A 15169-nucleotide genomic window follows, 5' to 3' on the forward strand; every position below is an offset into this window, starting at 1 on the left:
TTATAGGATAAAATCCAGATGTGATTTGATACACTTTTATTTGCATTTAGCCAAATATGTGTCTCCGTTGGCCAGATCACAATAGTTCTTTGCAAATTGCCAAAAAAAGTCATAAGAAGAATAACATGCAGTTTAGAGTTATAACAGTATAATTTAAGCTGCTGTAGCTAGCTAACAACTATCCATGAATAAAAACAATGTGGGTTATACCCACACAGATCATTCAGTGATTGCACTGATCAGGCATCCGATAAACGCCACAACAGTCGTTTTAATGAAACAGAAGAAACGACAAATAATTTCAGAGTAACTTAAGACTCCATAGTGGGGTGACCCTGTGAGTGGCTATTTCCACAGATCACTTATTAACATAGTTGGGTGGAGTAAACATTACATATGCTACACATATTACACCTTTTGAACATCTGGCTAGAATGTGAGTCAAACACCTTCCAAGAAGGTTTGAACAACTGAATTATAGTCCACCACAAATTCTTCTTAAATACATGACTAAGTGTAAGCTAGTTTCTCTACCAGTTCTTTGTTATATGATTTGTTTTTTTTATAGCATGCCCATGGAAAATACTTCCTATTCGTATGTGTCCATTAAAGTTTTATAGTAGGACACCTCAAAGTGATCTAGCCTACAGTTTAACCACCATTCTAAATCTGTATTATTAACTGTTAACTATAGCAACACTACTAATTTGACTAAAAATAAACTTAAATTAATGCTGCATGCAGCGTTGAGTGAGCCCTCGCCCCCTGCGTACCTCTTGTGCAGAGACAGCTGGGGCCTTTGCATTGCACGCCAACTGATACAACTCTGGAGTTAACAATGAACAAATCACACATGTGACGTGTCGAAAATATCTCACAATGATTGGTTGACGTTGATTTTTCAATTCAAAGTGGCTGATTTCTGGTTAGGTTTAAGGTATGGCTGTCAAAACAGCTTCCTGTTTCATGGCGAATAATTACTCACCAAGGCAACAACATTTGACAAGAACTTTGAGATGTATGTGGTCAACCTGCAAACTTCATTTCTCATGCCTCATTTATATGTGAAGCATATCAATTTTGTTATAAATATAAAGCTTGAAACATGTCCTTTCCAGATGCCAGTAAGTGGCGTTATGACTGGATATTAACATGTAAGTCTCTAAGAGGTTTACTAATTATGGAACAGATCTGACCATGTCTAGTCCATTTACATGCTACTTCCTTTTTTATGGCGAAACATCAATTCAATGCCACGCCATGAACATGCCGTTTGATCAATCAAAAAAAGCTTCACAATTTAACATAGCAAGGCTCCTAAGATTGCGCTGCCCACATTTTAAGTTGATCGGGTTAAAGCTCTCAGAGGAGTTCGTTAAGTACGGAGTGTGTAAACAGGTTGAAATTTCGTAAATAATTCAAAATAGCCGGCTTCCTATTGAGCCAATTTTCCACAACCCAAACCATATCAGACAATAAAAAACAACACTTTTGACGTGCATGGCAAGTCTCGTGAGGTGGAGCCAACTTGCGACCCCCAATCCCAAAAATGACATCAAATCGAAACATTACCAGTTCGAGTGTGACTGCAAAGTTTTATTGTTCTGAGCATCCTAAAGGCATCAAACAACTGTTTAAAATATTGAAGATGAAGCTGTAATTTTGATCCCACCAAAATTCATGAAGATCAAAGAAACTTTTTGTTTAAGGGCGCTATTGCTGGCTTCGCCCGACCCCAGTCACTACAGAACATTGCATGTGCAAATTTTCATGAATGTTCGATTATCCTAAGACCACGAAAAATAAATTTCCGAGGGAGAATAATATTAATTATAATCCTAGCAAAAACAATACACCGTTGGTGCCCTTGCACTTCCATGAATAGATAGATGGATGATGTTTGCATTATGTGGGGCTACCAGCAGAGTTTCAGGAGCAGGACCACACATTAATGACATCACTCCCAGCTTTCAATAAATACCCACACAACGCACTTCCTCTTCTTTGCTCTCGCATTCCGCACCCCTCCCGCCCACCCCTTTCTCTGTCCAGTCTCCTCATCTCCTTCCTCTACATAGGGTTATATGGGGGTCCGTCGTGCGTATCAATAAATCATTTAATCGTATCTGTTGATTGTGGTCCTTGCTAGTGAAATAGATTTATATACAAACGGTGGAGCAGCTTTGTGTTGAGGTATAAGGGAAGGGATGGAAAAACTACAGGATGGATGGGTTATTGAGTGACACTCAAAGAAAGAACATGGAATCACACTAAGGCTCATGCAAAGCTGTGTTTGTACTAGTGTTGTCATACGAGTTTAGTACCTGGATGAATGCTACTGATTTATGTCACTGACCTTAATGTAAACCGTGAATAGCAGTAGCTGTCGATCACACCTTCCTCCTGCTCTGGTATCAGCATTTCTGAGGACAGTAGCTCTTAGCTCCCTCTGACTTCAGCTTGTGTGTCTGTAATTTAATATATAAATAAAAATAGCTTATATCTACTGTGTAATCCTCAAATTATTTCATTCCAGAGCTGGTTGAGGGCTCTGTGTTGCACAAAAATCATCATTGGAGTGAACCTTTTGAGCTTGTGTTCAGGTACAAATTGCACCCAGTGCCGTAGTTAGTGTAACTCATTGAATGTGTAATTATGTGTTGCGTTAGTAAATGAAATGCTAATTTCAGACTGTGCAGCCAAATTAAATGAAAGGTGCATATCTGTTTATGTAATCTGGCCCTGAAAGATGTTTATTATTTACCACACCTACTTCAGGAGCAAATTTAGAGACCACCCCTTAAGTCATTGGTGTTGAATCTCAGAACCAATATGTACCTAGTTGATACTCATGATAACAAAATGCTATAGAAATGCTATATGATGTTTTTCTTACTGTTCAGATGGTGGGTTTCTATTTAGTGTGTTTGCTGGTTTTCAGTGCTAATTTAGAGCTGTCTGGTTAGCATCCAGAAGGTCAAATTCCCGCAAGCCAGTACATACCAAGCTGGCTTAAAGCTGTTTAAAAAGTTTACCATGGTGCGAGAAGCCTACAAACCCAAATATTAATCCTCCTGTTAGCTCAGTCTTTAATTTCTGTCTTCCTTGGCAGCACACGCAGCGTGTGGTGTCCATGTCGAGGGAGGTGGAGGAGATGCGACGGTCCTTTGAGGAGAAGCTGCGTACGTTCAGCCAGGCCCAGACCCAGTTTGAGCAAGAGAAGAGGGCTGCGCTGGAGGAGCTGAAGGCCCAGCACAGACAGGAGATCCAAGAGCTCCTGCGCAGCCACCAGAGTCAGAACGCAAACTACAGTAAAGACCAGGAGAAACTGGGACAGCTCCATAAAGCCGAGGTAACACACTAACTACTGCAAAAGTAGAGCAGCTCCTGAAAGCCAAAGCAACAAACTAAATCACTACAGGGAAGACCAGAAGAAAGTGGGACAGCAGTGAGCAGTATGTTATTAACTGTTTGTGTAGAAATCAGTGAATTAACCTGCTACATCAACTCTAGAGCACAGCAGCTCAAACTTGTTCTACATGTAAGGTCCCTGCCGTTATACCAGAGCAGTGTGGGCTAAAGCTAAACACATGTATAAGTAGTTTTATCTCTGTTCCAAATCACTAAGGTAGCCTTCTTTTTTCTGAGAGCTGTCCTTCTTGTGCAGGTGGATTCTCTGACGGAGCGGGTGGAGGAGCTCAAACAGGACAAGAAGAGACTGGTGGAGGAGTACGAGGCCAAACTCAGCAAGGTACCGCACTGTTGCCACTATAGAGGACATTTGCTGCTTGCAACCTTGTAGTCTAAAAAGGTATATTTTACAAAGAAAGTACATATATGTATAAACTAAATAAATGCATGATGGTGGAGTCAGTCCTGCACAGTATCAGATGATAAACTTCAGCAAATATGCATCTATTTATGCAAATTACATTTATATTATATTGAGAGGAGAGAAACTTGGGCTGCTAACCTCAAGCTTCACATTATGCTCCTGTTTTTTCTGAATTTGAATCCATGCTAATAAAAAAAGACTGAAGTTAAAACATTCCTTGTAATATTTTTGTAGCTCAACAAATTGTCCAAAGATTGAAAGAGTATAGTAATGCTGTCATGGCACTGTACAGATCTCATCTGGAATTACTTGAACCTGAATAGTTTTAACATAACAACAAAAAAACACTCCAAGATGTTGCTAAAAGTAGAAGAGACTCTGCTAAACCTTCTTGAATGAGTAATGGTTAAAAAAGAACAATAATGACCTGATTTGTTGGCGCTATTATGCTGACCTTGCTGAAAGTGAAGGCTGTGATCTGCAAAAGCAGAAAGGCACAATTTAAGTACTGCATTTAGAAGCTATTAATTTCAATAAAAACATCCTCACTGACAGTGAACACTTTCAGCCAAATAATTTTGGCTTCAGCTTTCACTTGCGTTGATTATTTTAGCATGAGATTGCATTTTGATGAGAAAGCTTGTCTTGTGTGTGAAAATGTTTTCCAATTGCAGTCCCCACTTCTAGAAAGAAAAAAAGAGGGAAGAATAAACGTCAGCAAAGAAGTAAAATAAAGCACCGTGTCCATGCTGGAGGCTTGTTGCTTTATGTTTTATACTTTCATTTACCTGTTTGGATGAAGTTGTTTTTTCACAGTGATAGACACGCCAGTCTGTCTGTCCCCAGGCTCAGGCCTTTTATGAACGTGAGCTGGAGGCCATGAAGAGAACTCAGCAGCTGACTGCCGACAACCTGTTGGCATGGAAACGCACCGAGGCCGATCTGCGCCGGGAATTTCAGACTCAAGAGGCGGCACTCCAGAAAACACTTGGAAAACTGAGGGCCGAGTTGGCCAGGGTAACAGATGAAGCTCGGGAAAACCGGGAGAAGTCCCACAAGCTTCAGGCGTCACTCACCGCCGCTGATAGCACCGTCAAGGTGAGTGTGAACCCCAAACAGTGGATTCAAACACATCGCCATCTTTGGAGTCTTAAGGCTTTTGCTGTAACTACACTATAAAGACTATACAGGACAGGGATGGTGAAACCAGAACACCCTGTGATAACTGGTCATATTCTGATGCAGATTTTATAGACAGCCTACAAAATGTGTCCTCTGTAATAAGTGATAAAATGGGTGTATTAAATAAAATGGGTAGATGAGAGAAATTGTATAACAGTTTACATGGATAGTCTGGTGTTGATGCGTCACAGATTAAATTACAAAAAGTGGATGTTCATCAAACTTGTCTGAGTCTATTACCGACATTAACCACTTACACTTTGAGTATGCTTTAATGGCTTTATTAAGCTATAAACATTTTAGTTTCAACCAGTTGTTTATCGCCTTTTTCTGTTGGTTATATGCATTACAGAGACATTTTTATTGTGTAAAATCTTTATTAAAGAAGTACTTGCAGTATGTCAACTTTATGATCATTGTTAATTATTATTAATTAACTCAGCCTTCTGTGCCACCTGCATGCATGATATTCCATGAAGTTTCCAAGTAATTTGTCCCAAATCTTTCACTGTTTTAGTATCTTTTTTAGACCAATTTAGCAGGATATCATTTCCCTGCACCATGCTGTGTTCATTTCCTAAATAGATCTGTTTGAAATTCTGCTTTCTGAGATCTGTAAGGTCTTTGGAGTAGACTCACATGATTAGCTCCACCGTTAAAAATAAAGTTGACATGTGCTCTAGGGGAATTGGTTAAGTAGGTCTGTTTTGTTGTTATGCTGTGCTCTGAAGTTTCGGCGAAATTATCGCTGATTGCACAGAAGACAAGAAGGGGTCCCCCCTTCTCAGTGTTACTGATAATATGATCAAGGTCAGCAGTGGTTAGTGTGCCTGGAGTTAACAATTTCATCAGTTAGCAGAGCAATTAACTGTAACCCAGATAAAGAAACAAAAACAGAGCAACAGAGCAGAGAGCTTGAAACCAACTTCCCTTGACTTGATTCTCTGATTTGAGTTGATATTCAAGACAGATATCAGAACGTAAAAACAATTTGATCCTGATCTCTTTTAGTCTTTCATACAGTTCATAGCTGAGGTGTTGTATTGTTGCTAAGGCAATAATCTCTTAATAACAGCCCGAGTCTATTGAACATATCTCTTAATCCTTCAACTCCTGCGGTGAGTTCATTGTTGAGAGATAATAGATTTTAATTTAACCTTAACAAGCTCACAGCAGATGTTTTAATCTTTGGCTCAATCATGACAATACTCATGTGCCATTATTCCTCTTGCATTTAGTAACCAGCAGAATTACATTTTTAAACTCACAAAATGCACCAAATCAAATGTTCCCTTGTCTCAAGAGGCTTAATTACTGTACCAGCACACTACATGGGTAGAAATGGTAGCATCAAATATCGACTTAACACCAGTAAAAAGAACTTGGTTGGTGTCAGGATGCTACTGCTTCTTGCTTCAGTGCTCTCCTTTAGCTTATGATTTAGTAGGCAAATCTCCAGAGAAATGCAAGCAAATGATCGCTTGGAGTAACTGAGACAGACATAATTAATGGCTTACTGTTCACAAGCTTCTGTAGGAATATGCAAGTCAAAATGTACAAATTATTTCCCAACTGAAATACTCCACTGAAGCTCTGTTAAATTGCTCCTGTCACTGTATCTGGACTAAATACTACACTCTCAGGTTAAGCCTATCCGGACTGGTTGGTGGAAGCTTTTATCGAGATAAAACAATGAACCATCTAAAGCACAGTTATCAAGGGTTTTTTTTATTTAAATGGAAATGCAGAATTCAACCATGTCCAATAAGGATGATTGACAGAAGAGAGGCTCTGTGTGTGAGCATGTGTGGGTGATTTTTTTAATGAGGGGTGAATCAGAGGTAATGACTAAATGTCAACAATGGGGTTTCTCTTTTAGCCCAGATAAATCATCAGAGATACGATTAATTAAACTATTCTGACCCCTCCTCCAGCCTCAGACATACACACACAAGTTTGTACACTATACTTGTAGGGACCCCCATTGAGAGAATATGTTCCCTAGCTGCAGCTGAAAATACTTCCAGCGAATGTATTCCTGTTTGAGTAACGTTTTACTAAAAAACACAGAGCCCTTTTTTAAAAAATCAAAGTATTTATTTGTACTCTAATAGACATTTACTCGTTTAGCTGACGCTTTTATCCAAAGCAACTTAGAATTGCTACATGTGTCAGAGGTTGCATGCCTCTGGAGCAACGAGGGATTAAGTGTCTTGCACAGGGACACAATGGTGGATGGGTCGCAGTGGGGAGTTGAACCTGGGTCTCTCACACCAAAGGCATAGTCTTATCCATGGCGCCATCACCACCCTTCTCCTTAAGAAGTAAGGATTGAACAAAACATACCCATTTAATTGTAACTCTAATTGTGAAGACACTCAATGACATTATTATAACTTTAACCATTACAATGATGTAGATGTTTAATTAAACTTCCAAAAAAATCTTCACTTTTCAATATTGTTTGTAAATCCTCCCTCAAGATGGGGACGGACAGTCCTCACATAGACAGACAAGAACACACGTTTATACACTGGACACGCGAGCACCGTCGATGATATAATCTTAAAAGAGACCTATTATACTGCATTTCCAGTTCTATATCTTATCCTGTATGGCAGCTTTGCATGATTCAAAGTTCAAAGAAATCATTTTCTATCTTATACTGGCCCTTCATGTAGGGCTTCATTACAGCCTCTGTCTGAAACAAGCTGGAGATGCTCCTGTCTCTTTAACCCCCCCACCTCTCTTCTGATTGGCCAAGGTACAGGCAGACTGAACGTAGCTGTGCGGAGCAAATTACCATATATGGGATACCGGCTCCGTGTAGATCCGTGTTTGTTGTCAAACGGAGCCGTTGGTAGAAAAAGCTGTTGAAAACAGGACGTTCAGAACATGAGGAAATCTGATGTTTTGGCTCACAGGGGTTTCTTTTAAATACTTTTACCTCATTATTTGCAGCTTTGGCCATGTTTAACATGAACATCCAACATTGTAACATTTAAGATAAGTCATAAAATATGGAAAAGCATAATAGGTCTCCTTTAACCTTTATGATCACAATTATACGCTTAACCCCAACCCTGACCCTGACTTTAATCTAGTTATTACCATAACCCTAAAGTCAAATCTTAATGCTCCAACAAACAAAATGGTAACCCTTCAGGTCTTAAACCCAAATTGGACCTCACAAAGATGTACAAGACAGACAGAACACACACACACAAACACACACACCACGTCTAATTTGTGTGTGACTCCTCAGTGGTTATTATCATGCTGAGGTTTCTTTGTCTTAGCCGTAGCTGCAGTAATTAAGTTTGAGGCAGCCGTTTGATGGGATTGAAAGATGTGAAATGGCCTCTCATGAGTTCTTACAGAGTGCTAAATCACACAGCTACTGTACTGTGTGTTTGTGTGTAAGTGCTAGTGTGTGTGCGCGTGTCAAATCCCTCCAGTTCATATTAATTGAGCAGCAGTCAGCTTTTACATTCTTGATCTTCAGAATTAGTAATATGTTACCAATGGGCTTCACCCTGCAAGTTTGACAAACTAGCTGTGATACAAAATGTCTGAAAACTCCCTTCGGCTTACAGCTACAATGCAACACATACATTTCCCAGTTGTTTGTCAAGTAAAATTTATAAATCAGGAGCATGTGGATGTTTCCTTCGTCCCAGTTGTATATTTTCATTACACTTCTTTTTGTGATATTAACCCTTTCTGTCCCAAGGCAAGAACTGTATTTTTTTCCACTTCCATTTGTCTCTTGAAGTGTCTAAATTGCTTCAAGTATAGATGCAATGCACTTTTTAAAGTATGACCAATCAAAATACATTTATTAGAGGTCTGAATGTATCAAATAGAATAGCTCATTGCAGAATAGCAGACAAACAGCAGCTTTAAACAGCCTAATAACCAATAAATAACTGGTACATAGGTGACAATTGATAAACATTTACTTTTACTCCAACCAAATCATATCAGATGATATGGTGAACACATCAAGCAGTAGCTGAGCAACATTATCGTTCATGTAGAGTCCTGATTCTAGCCTATTCTCTATTCATTCTCTTTTAGCTCAGTTTTTGGTCTCTACCAACTCCTGAGGGGAATATCTGGATCTATAGAGGCTAAATGCTCTCTGTTTGCCATTTGATGCTGTGCAAGTAGTGTACAAGTAGCTGAAAGTCACTATAAAGCTCCATAAAGGCAAGCCGTATATTTGCGTAATACTCAACACCTTTCTCATTGTCACATTCATGTTACCGTTTCATTAATTGTTTAAATATGAATTATAGCCCCTTTAAGGAGAATGGGACACAATCAGACTATGATGTGCACACATTGATTGGTTCACAATAATAACAAATAATTAAGAGGTTACAATCAAGCATGAAAGCTCTTACTCTTACTGGTTTTCAGTTATTTTATATGTCTCTCATGGAAGTCAAGTATGGCTGTTAGAGTTTTCTTTCTTCTCATCTACTCTGTGTTGATTTTGTTCCTCTCCAGGACTTAACCAAGCAGCTGGACGAGGTGACCCAGAACTCAGAAATTGTGGAGATTCGTCAGAAGGAAGCCGAGTGTGAACTAGAGGCAGCCAGAGACAGAGTTCAGCAGCAAGCGACTGAAATACTGCTTAAAGCCAGTAAGACCCTAAAGTTCTTTCCTCTCTCTTCTCATGTGGACTTGTATTTATAATGCTTGTGAATACTTGCCCCTCAGCTACCCTCAAGACGCTTGTCATGCAAATACATCAAACATATCCACTAACAGCTAGTCTCATCTTGTCTGAGGCATCATGGCCTGTAACGCTTTAATGGCGTAATGCTGTATTTCTAAGCTAATGGCATTCCTAGTCCCTCAGAGGCAGAGGAAACCCTTCTCACATCAATTACGCCCAATTTACGGTGTGTGTTTTTGTGCACTCACGTTGGGTAAATGGTTGCATGTTAGGATCTGGTTTAATATCTTGTGATGTCTCTCCGTCAGTACTACTATGTGAAACAACGTTGCATTGACATCACTGTCCAAAATCTGTGAGCAATAGCAGCAACTTTGTACAGAATTATCCTCGGTCCATTAGCTTCTATAAGCTCCTCGTGCCCAGTGAGAGTGTTATGTCATTTTCCACTGCTTGCATGTGAGGGAGACAAATAAGATCCAGCTGGTAAATACGACTGCCACATTTACACCTACAGTAGTGCAGATACAGCTCCTTATGTATTTAAACTGCAAAGGGACCAAAGGTTGTGTCTGGTTCCTTTGGTTGGTTTTTAAGTGTTGGTGCTAACTTATATTAAAGGAAAATTCCAGTTTCTTACAACTGGGGTCTTATATTCATAGTGTTGGCCATCATTTCCATTGGTTATAACATAGTACTCACCAAAGTAATTGCTAATATTTGGAACCATGGCAACATCGGTATTTGACGGGGCCAGAGCAGTGGGTTTATCTTGTAACTACCTGTAACACTGGTAATGATCCCTCATTGCTCAGAGGTGTGCAGAACTGCAGCAAGAACGGTAGGTCAAAGTTGAACTAGGAAGTTGATTGGTAAACTCTGGTGGTTGTTTAAAATCAACAGTTTGAGTATTTATTTTATAGTTCACCAGTGTTTTCTCTTGAAAATAAATTAGTCTAACATTCACGCTTCTTTAAAACTTGTAATGATTGTCTCAACACTTGTGTTTCTTGTCCCATCAGACTTGCTGAGCACAATAATTGATACAAACGGCCAGAACATGATAAAAATAAGATCCAAGTTGTAATAAACTGTAATTATCTTTTAAGGCTAGTATATTTTAGCCTGGTTTCAAACCTCGGAATTGCTGACCACATCTCAGATTTGTTCAGTGATTCAAATAGCTAGCTACCTAAGTAAAGTCATGAAAACTAATGACATAAAAATAAATAAATAAATATGGTGATGAGCATGGATGAGAATGATGCAGCTGTAGAGGTTGTTGTTTATCAATGTACAGAAACTCTTAAACCTTAATATTCTTTGATTTTGCTGCAAAGCATAACATTTCCTTCTACTAGCAACTGCTAACACAGCTTCAGTGTTGACTGGAAATGACAGTGTCAGGATGGATACTTCCTTACTGATTGGTTAACTGATTGGTTAGAAAATACCTGTCATCCAAAACAATCTATTGAATAACATGAAAACAATGTCAGGCCGAATGAGTGAGGTTAAAGAAAATGGTAATTCAGTAAATTTACTGAAATGATAAAACTCATTGAAAATCCAAAACTAAGTTAAAATGTAAAGTTTGCTGACACTAGTTTACTTAGCACATGTGTTGCATCAGCAAGAATGACAATATGCAGATGACATCGCTCTACTACTTGCATTCGCCTCACGCCTGTCGGCTCTGTCCTGTCATAGGTCAGATAAGCAGCCTGCAGGCCACCCAGATGACCCAGGAAGCAGCCATCAGGGACCTGGACAATGAGCGGAGCCGGCTCAAGGACAAAGTGCTGAGAATGGAAGAAGAGAGGGAGTCCCTGCAGAGCCAGTGTCAGGCCCTGGATGAAAGACAGAAACAACAGCTCCAGTCCCTGGAGAAGGTCCGTGTGTGTGTGTGTGTGCGTTGTGTGTGTGTGTGTGTTGGTGTGGTGTCATTTGTATTCACTTCAGACTGGAATAACACTGTTATGAATAACCAATAAGTCATCAAGATGCTGTAACTCAAGTTTTTGGTCGACTTTGCTCCTAACCAGTTTTTTTTTGTCCTTCAAATATAGTTAGTAAAACATTCTCTCCTTATATTTTGGAGAAGAGGGCCTTGCATATAAAACACGACACTTTATATCACCAAGAAAAATCAAAACAAGTTATTAGCATCAATTTTATTATTGTAGAACTTTAAAGACCACAAAATGTATTAATATTGGTCCTCTTGCTTGAAGTGATTATATCTTTCTCCATGCTTGTGATTGTCACATTAAAGATGAGGAGATTTGTTATTTCAAGCAGTATATTTGTATTATCTGTCTTTTCCTTGTGAACTTAATGGAGCTCAGTTTCTTCTTGATGATGAGCACTGGGTTTCACTGGCTATGTGTAAGTTCTCTACCGTAGGTTAGATATAAAGTAAACTTGGCAAGTGGCCAATCAACAATCAAACATAGAGTTCCACCGTCATGGTTACTATGCGCATTAGCTTTCTGGCTTTCTCACTTGGCATTGTAGTACATCATAGTAAAGCTAGATTGAGACTGGCACAAAATAGCATGCAATTTAATGAAAAATAATGCTGTGTGGCAGAAAAACAGCAGTTTTACCATTAGTGAGTATAATTATGTGATATTTTATAATTTACACCTACCCTGGGGCATGTGTAATTATTTAGTTGTTACTTGTTAGAGTAATGTTGTTACTTGACTCCGTGGTGCAACCATTTTTATTTTAGTAATGTATAAATCACAGCTTAGTAATAATTTGTGTTATAACTAGGATACGTTTGAACTAAACACGGGCTGCAGGCTTGTTTTCCTTGAAACACTTCAGTAAACAAAATTCAGCCTTTTAAAAAAGCCCAAAAGTAGACAATTTGTTGGGGCTATGAAGCAATTCTAATATATAAAGTACTTCCCCCCCAAAAGAAGAGGAAAACTTGATTTATTTCTTCAATTCTGTTTGGTATTTCATTTTTGTTTCGCAACACTGACATTTCTGTGACTTTACAGAGACAGTCATCCCCCTGTGCACTCTTGTGAGGTTGATGTTTTCCCTAAGGCCAGTCTTTGTAGATGTAAAAGGACTGTTTGACTTGAATTATTGATATATTTCAGGAAGTATAGAGAACACAAAATGTTAATTCATGAGCATATACAGTAGCTGTATAGAATGCATAACGACTCCCGCTCCTTTTCTATCTTCCTGTCTTTCTTTAGCTATCTGAAATGCAACAACGTTTTGCCTTAAGAGCAAAAAGGGAGCAAAAATTGACCTGTAATCATCAAACTGTTGAAAGAGTCAAAACTGTCGATCGCTGCATTTACTAACTTTGAAAAAAAATAAGGCAAACTGCTCCTCTTTTTAAAAACCAAGAAACTTAAAGGTCAGATGATTTAAGGAACAGTGTAGTCAGCAGACCAACCACAGACGACAGTAAATGTCAAGTGTTGCTGCTTCATGTGTGTTTTCCCTTCCCTTTATCTCTGACATTTGTGCATTGTAATCCTCAGGGAGCTGGGAGAGTTCTCCCCCTGGGCAAGGCTGCTGTGAAATTGAATGTCTTCCTCGGGATAATAGAGGATCTCGCACCACATAAACTTTACAGCACTTTTCTGTTATGGTAGCAGCAACGCCCCTCAGTGCTCAACTGATTTCACTGTCATCTGTTGCTGTTGGTGAAAGTAGTGTTGCTGGGGGTTTTCTAGCCCTTATCTATCGTTAAACTTAAAAAACAAATCTAGTAATATCAAAGTGGGGTTTTTTTGTGGCAGATTGTGTTTTCCAGCCTCTTTGCATTAATTAATGCTTTTGAGATTAATTGTGTTTGAAAATAAGCAATATAAGCAAACTAGGAAACTAAGTAACATTTCCGATAATGTTAGTGGTCTCACTTGATTATAGAAAGTTGTGGCCAAGTAGTTACATTAACGTGGGGGCTTAGTTTGCTTTTCCCTTCTCTCTTATTAGCTTTGTGTTTTCCTCAAGTATGTTTTGTTTTCCTTAGAGCCTTTTTCTCATTGTCCTGTCTCAGCAAAAGGAGGAATTAACCTCCTGGGTTGTTTTCATGCCCTGTTGTTCATCTCACGCTGTGGAGATGTTTTCCCCCTCAGGTAGATTTGGCCAGATTTCAGTTTGAACGGTTTGATGGACTTTTCTTGATAGATTTCCAAAACAGTTTGAAGCAATTAGTGCACACCAATATGATTGCAACCCAGGTAGGAAATTAAAGTTGTTTTCATGCAGTTGCCCATGTTTGATATATTCCATAATCTGCCTAATACTCACTAGTTTATATATATAATAGGCTAAATTAAATATATAGACTGTGCATGTTTCAGGACAGTCTGCTGTGTATTTTATATTGATTTGATTGTTAATGTGCTGTTTCAGGACCCAGTTGTAAAGATCTGCAGCCTCTATTTGAGTTTATCAATTGATAAAGGAAGTGTTTGCCATACAAGATTCACCACAGCATGCCAGAGATTTAATCCAAAATTAGTGCATTTAGTATAATGCATGACCAGGCAATTACTTTCCTTCGTATCATGTCAGTAATTTAACCCTAAAAACATTATAGTTTTAACCCAGAACCTTCAGCATTCAGATCATGTAGCTCATGTATTCATTATCTACAGGTGCTATAATTAGAATATCATCAAAAAGTTGATTTATTTCAGTAAATCCATTCAAAAAGTTAAACTTGTATAGTGTATACATTCATTCCACACAGACTGATATATTTCATATGTTTATTTCATTTAATTGTGATGATTAAAACTGACAACTAATGAAAATCCCCAAATCAGTATCTCAGAAAATTTGAATATTGTGAAAAGGTTCAATATTGAAGACACCTGGTGCCACACTCTAATAAGCTAATTAACTCAAAACACCTGCAAAGGCCTTTAAATGGTCTCTCAGTCTAGTTCTGTAGGCTACACAATCACGGGGAAGACTGCTGACTTGACAGCTGTCCAAAAGACAACCATTGACACCTTGCACAAGGAGGGCAAGACACAAAAGGTCATTGCTAAAGAGGCTGGCTGTTCACAGAGCTCTGTGTCCAAGCACATTAATAGAGAAACGAAGGGAAGGAAAAGATGTGGTAGAAAAAAAGTGTACAAGCAATAGGGATAACCGCACCCTGGAGAGGATTGTGAAACAAAACCCATTCAAAAATGTGGGGGAGATTCACAAAGAGTGGACTGCAGCTGGAGTCAGTGCTTCAAGAACCACCACGCACAGACGTATGCAAGACATGGGTTTCAGCTGTCGCATTACTTGTGTCAAGCCACTCTTGAACAAGAAATTTTGCATTTCCTTTGGAAATCAATGTCCCAGAGTCTGGAGGAAGAGAGGAGAGGCACAGAATCCACGTTGCTTGAAGTCCAGTGTAAAGTTTCCACAGTCAGTGATGGTTTGGGGTGCCATGTCATCTGCTGGTGTTGGTCCACTATGTT

General features: G+C 39.0%; 1 protein-coding gene across 6 annotated transcripts in view; it reads left to right on the forward strand.

Moving 5' to 3' along the window:
- The window catches only part of fam184a (family with sequence similarity 184 member A), a 144262-nt gene that overhangs the window by 53829 nt on the left and 75264 nt on the right, over nt 1-15169 (forward strand). For all 6 annotated transcript variants that reach the window (XM_038727525.1, XM_038727529.1, XM_038727526.1 and 3 more), the window contains exons 4-8: nt 3113-3352; nt 3668-3751; nt 4682-4933; nt 9533-9668; nt 11415-11596. In XM_038727525.1, the coding sequence (XP_038583453.1) occupies nt 3113-3352; nt 3668-3751; nt 4682-4933; nt 9533-9668; nt 11415-11596 (894 nt within the window). The remainder of the gene's footprint in view (nt 1-3112; nt 3353-3667; nt 3752-4681; nt 4934-9532; nt 9669-11414; nt 11597-15169) is intronic.

The sequence above is a fragment of the Micropterus salmoides genome, unplaced genomic scaffold (assembly GCF_014851395.1).
Source record: "Micropterus salmoides isolate LMB-PRFRI ecotype aquatic unplaced genomic scaffold, ASM1485139v1 Ms_hic_scaffold_18, whole genome shotgun sequence".
Lineage (NCBI taxonomy): Eukaryota > Metazoa > Chordata > Actinopteri > Centrarchiformes > Centrarchidae > Micropterus > Micropterus salmoides.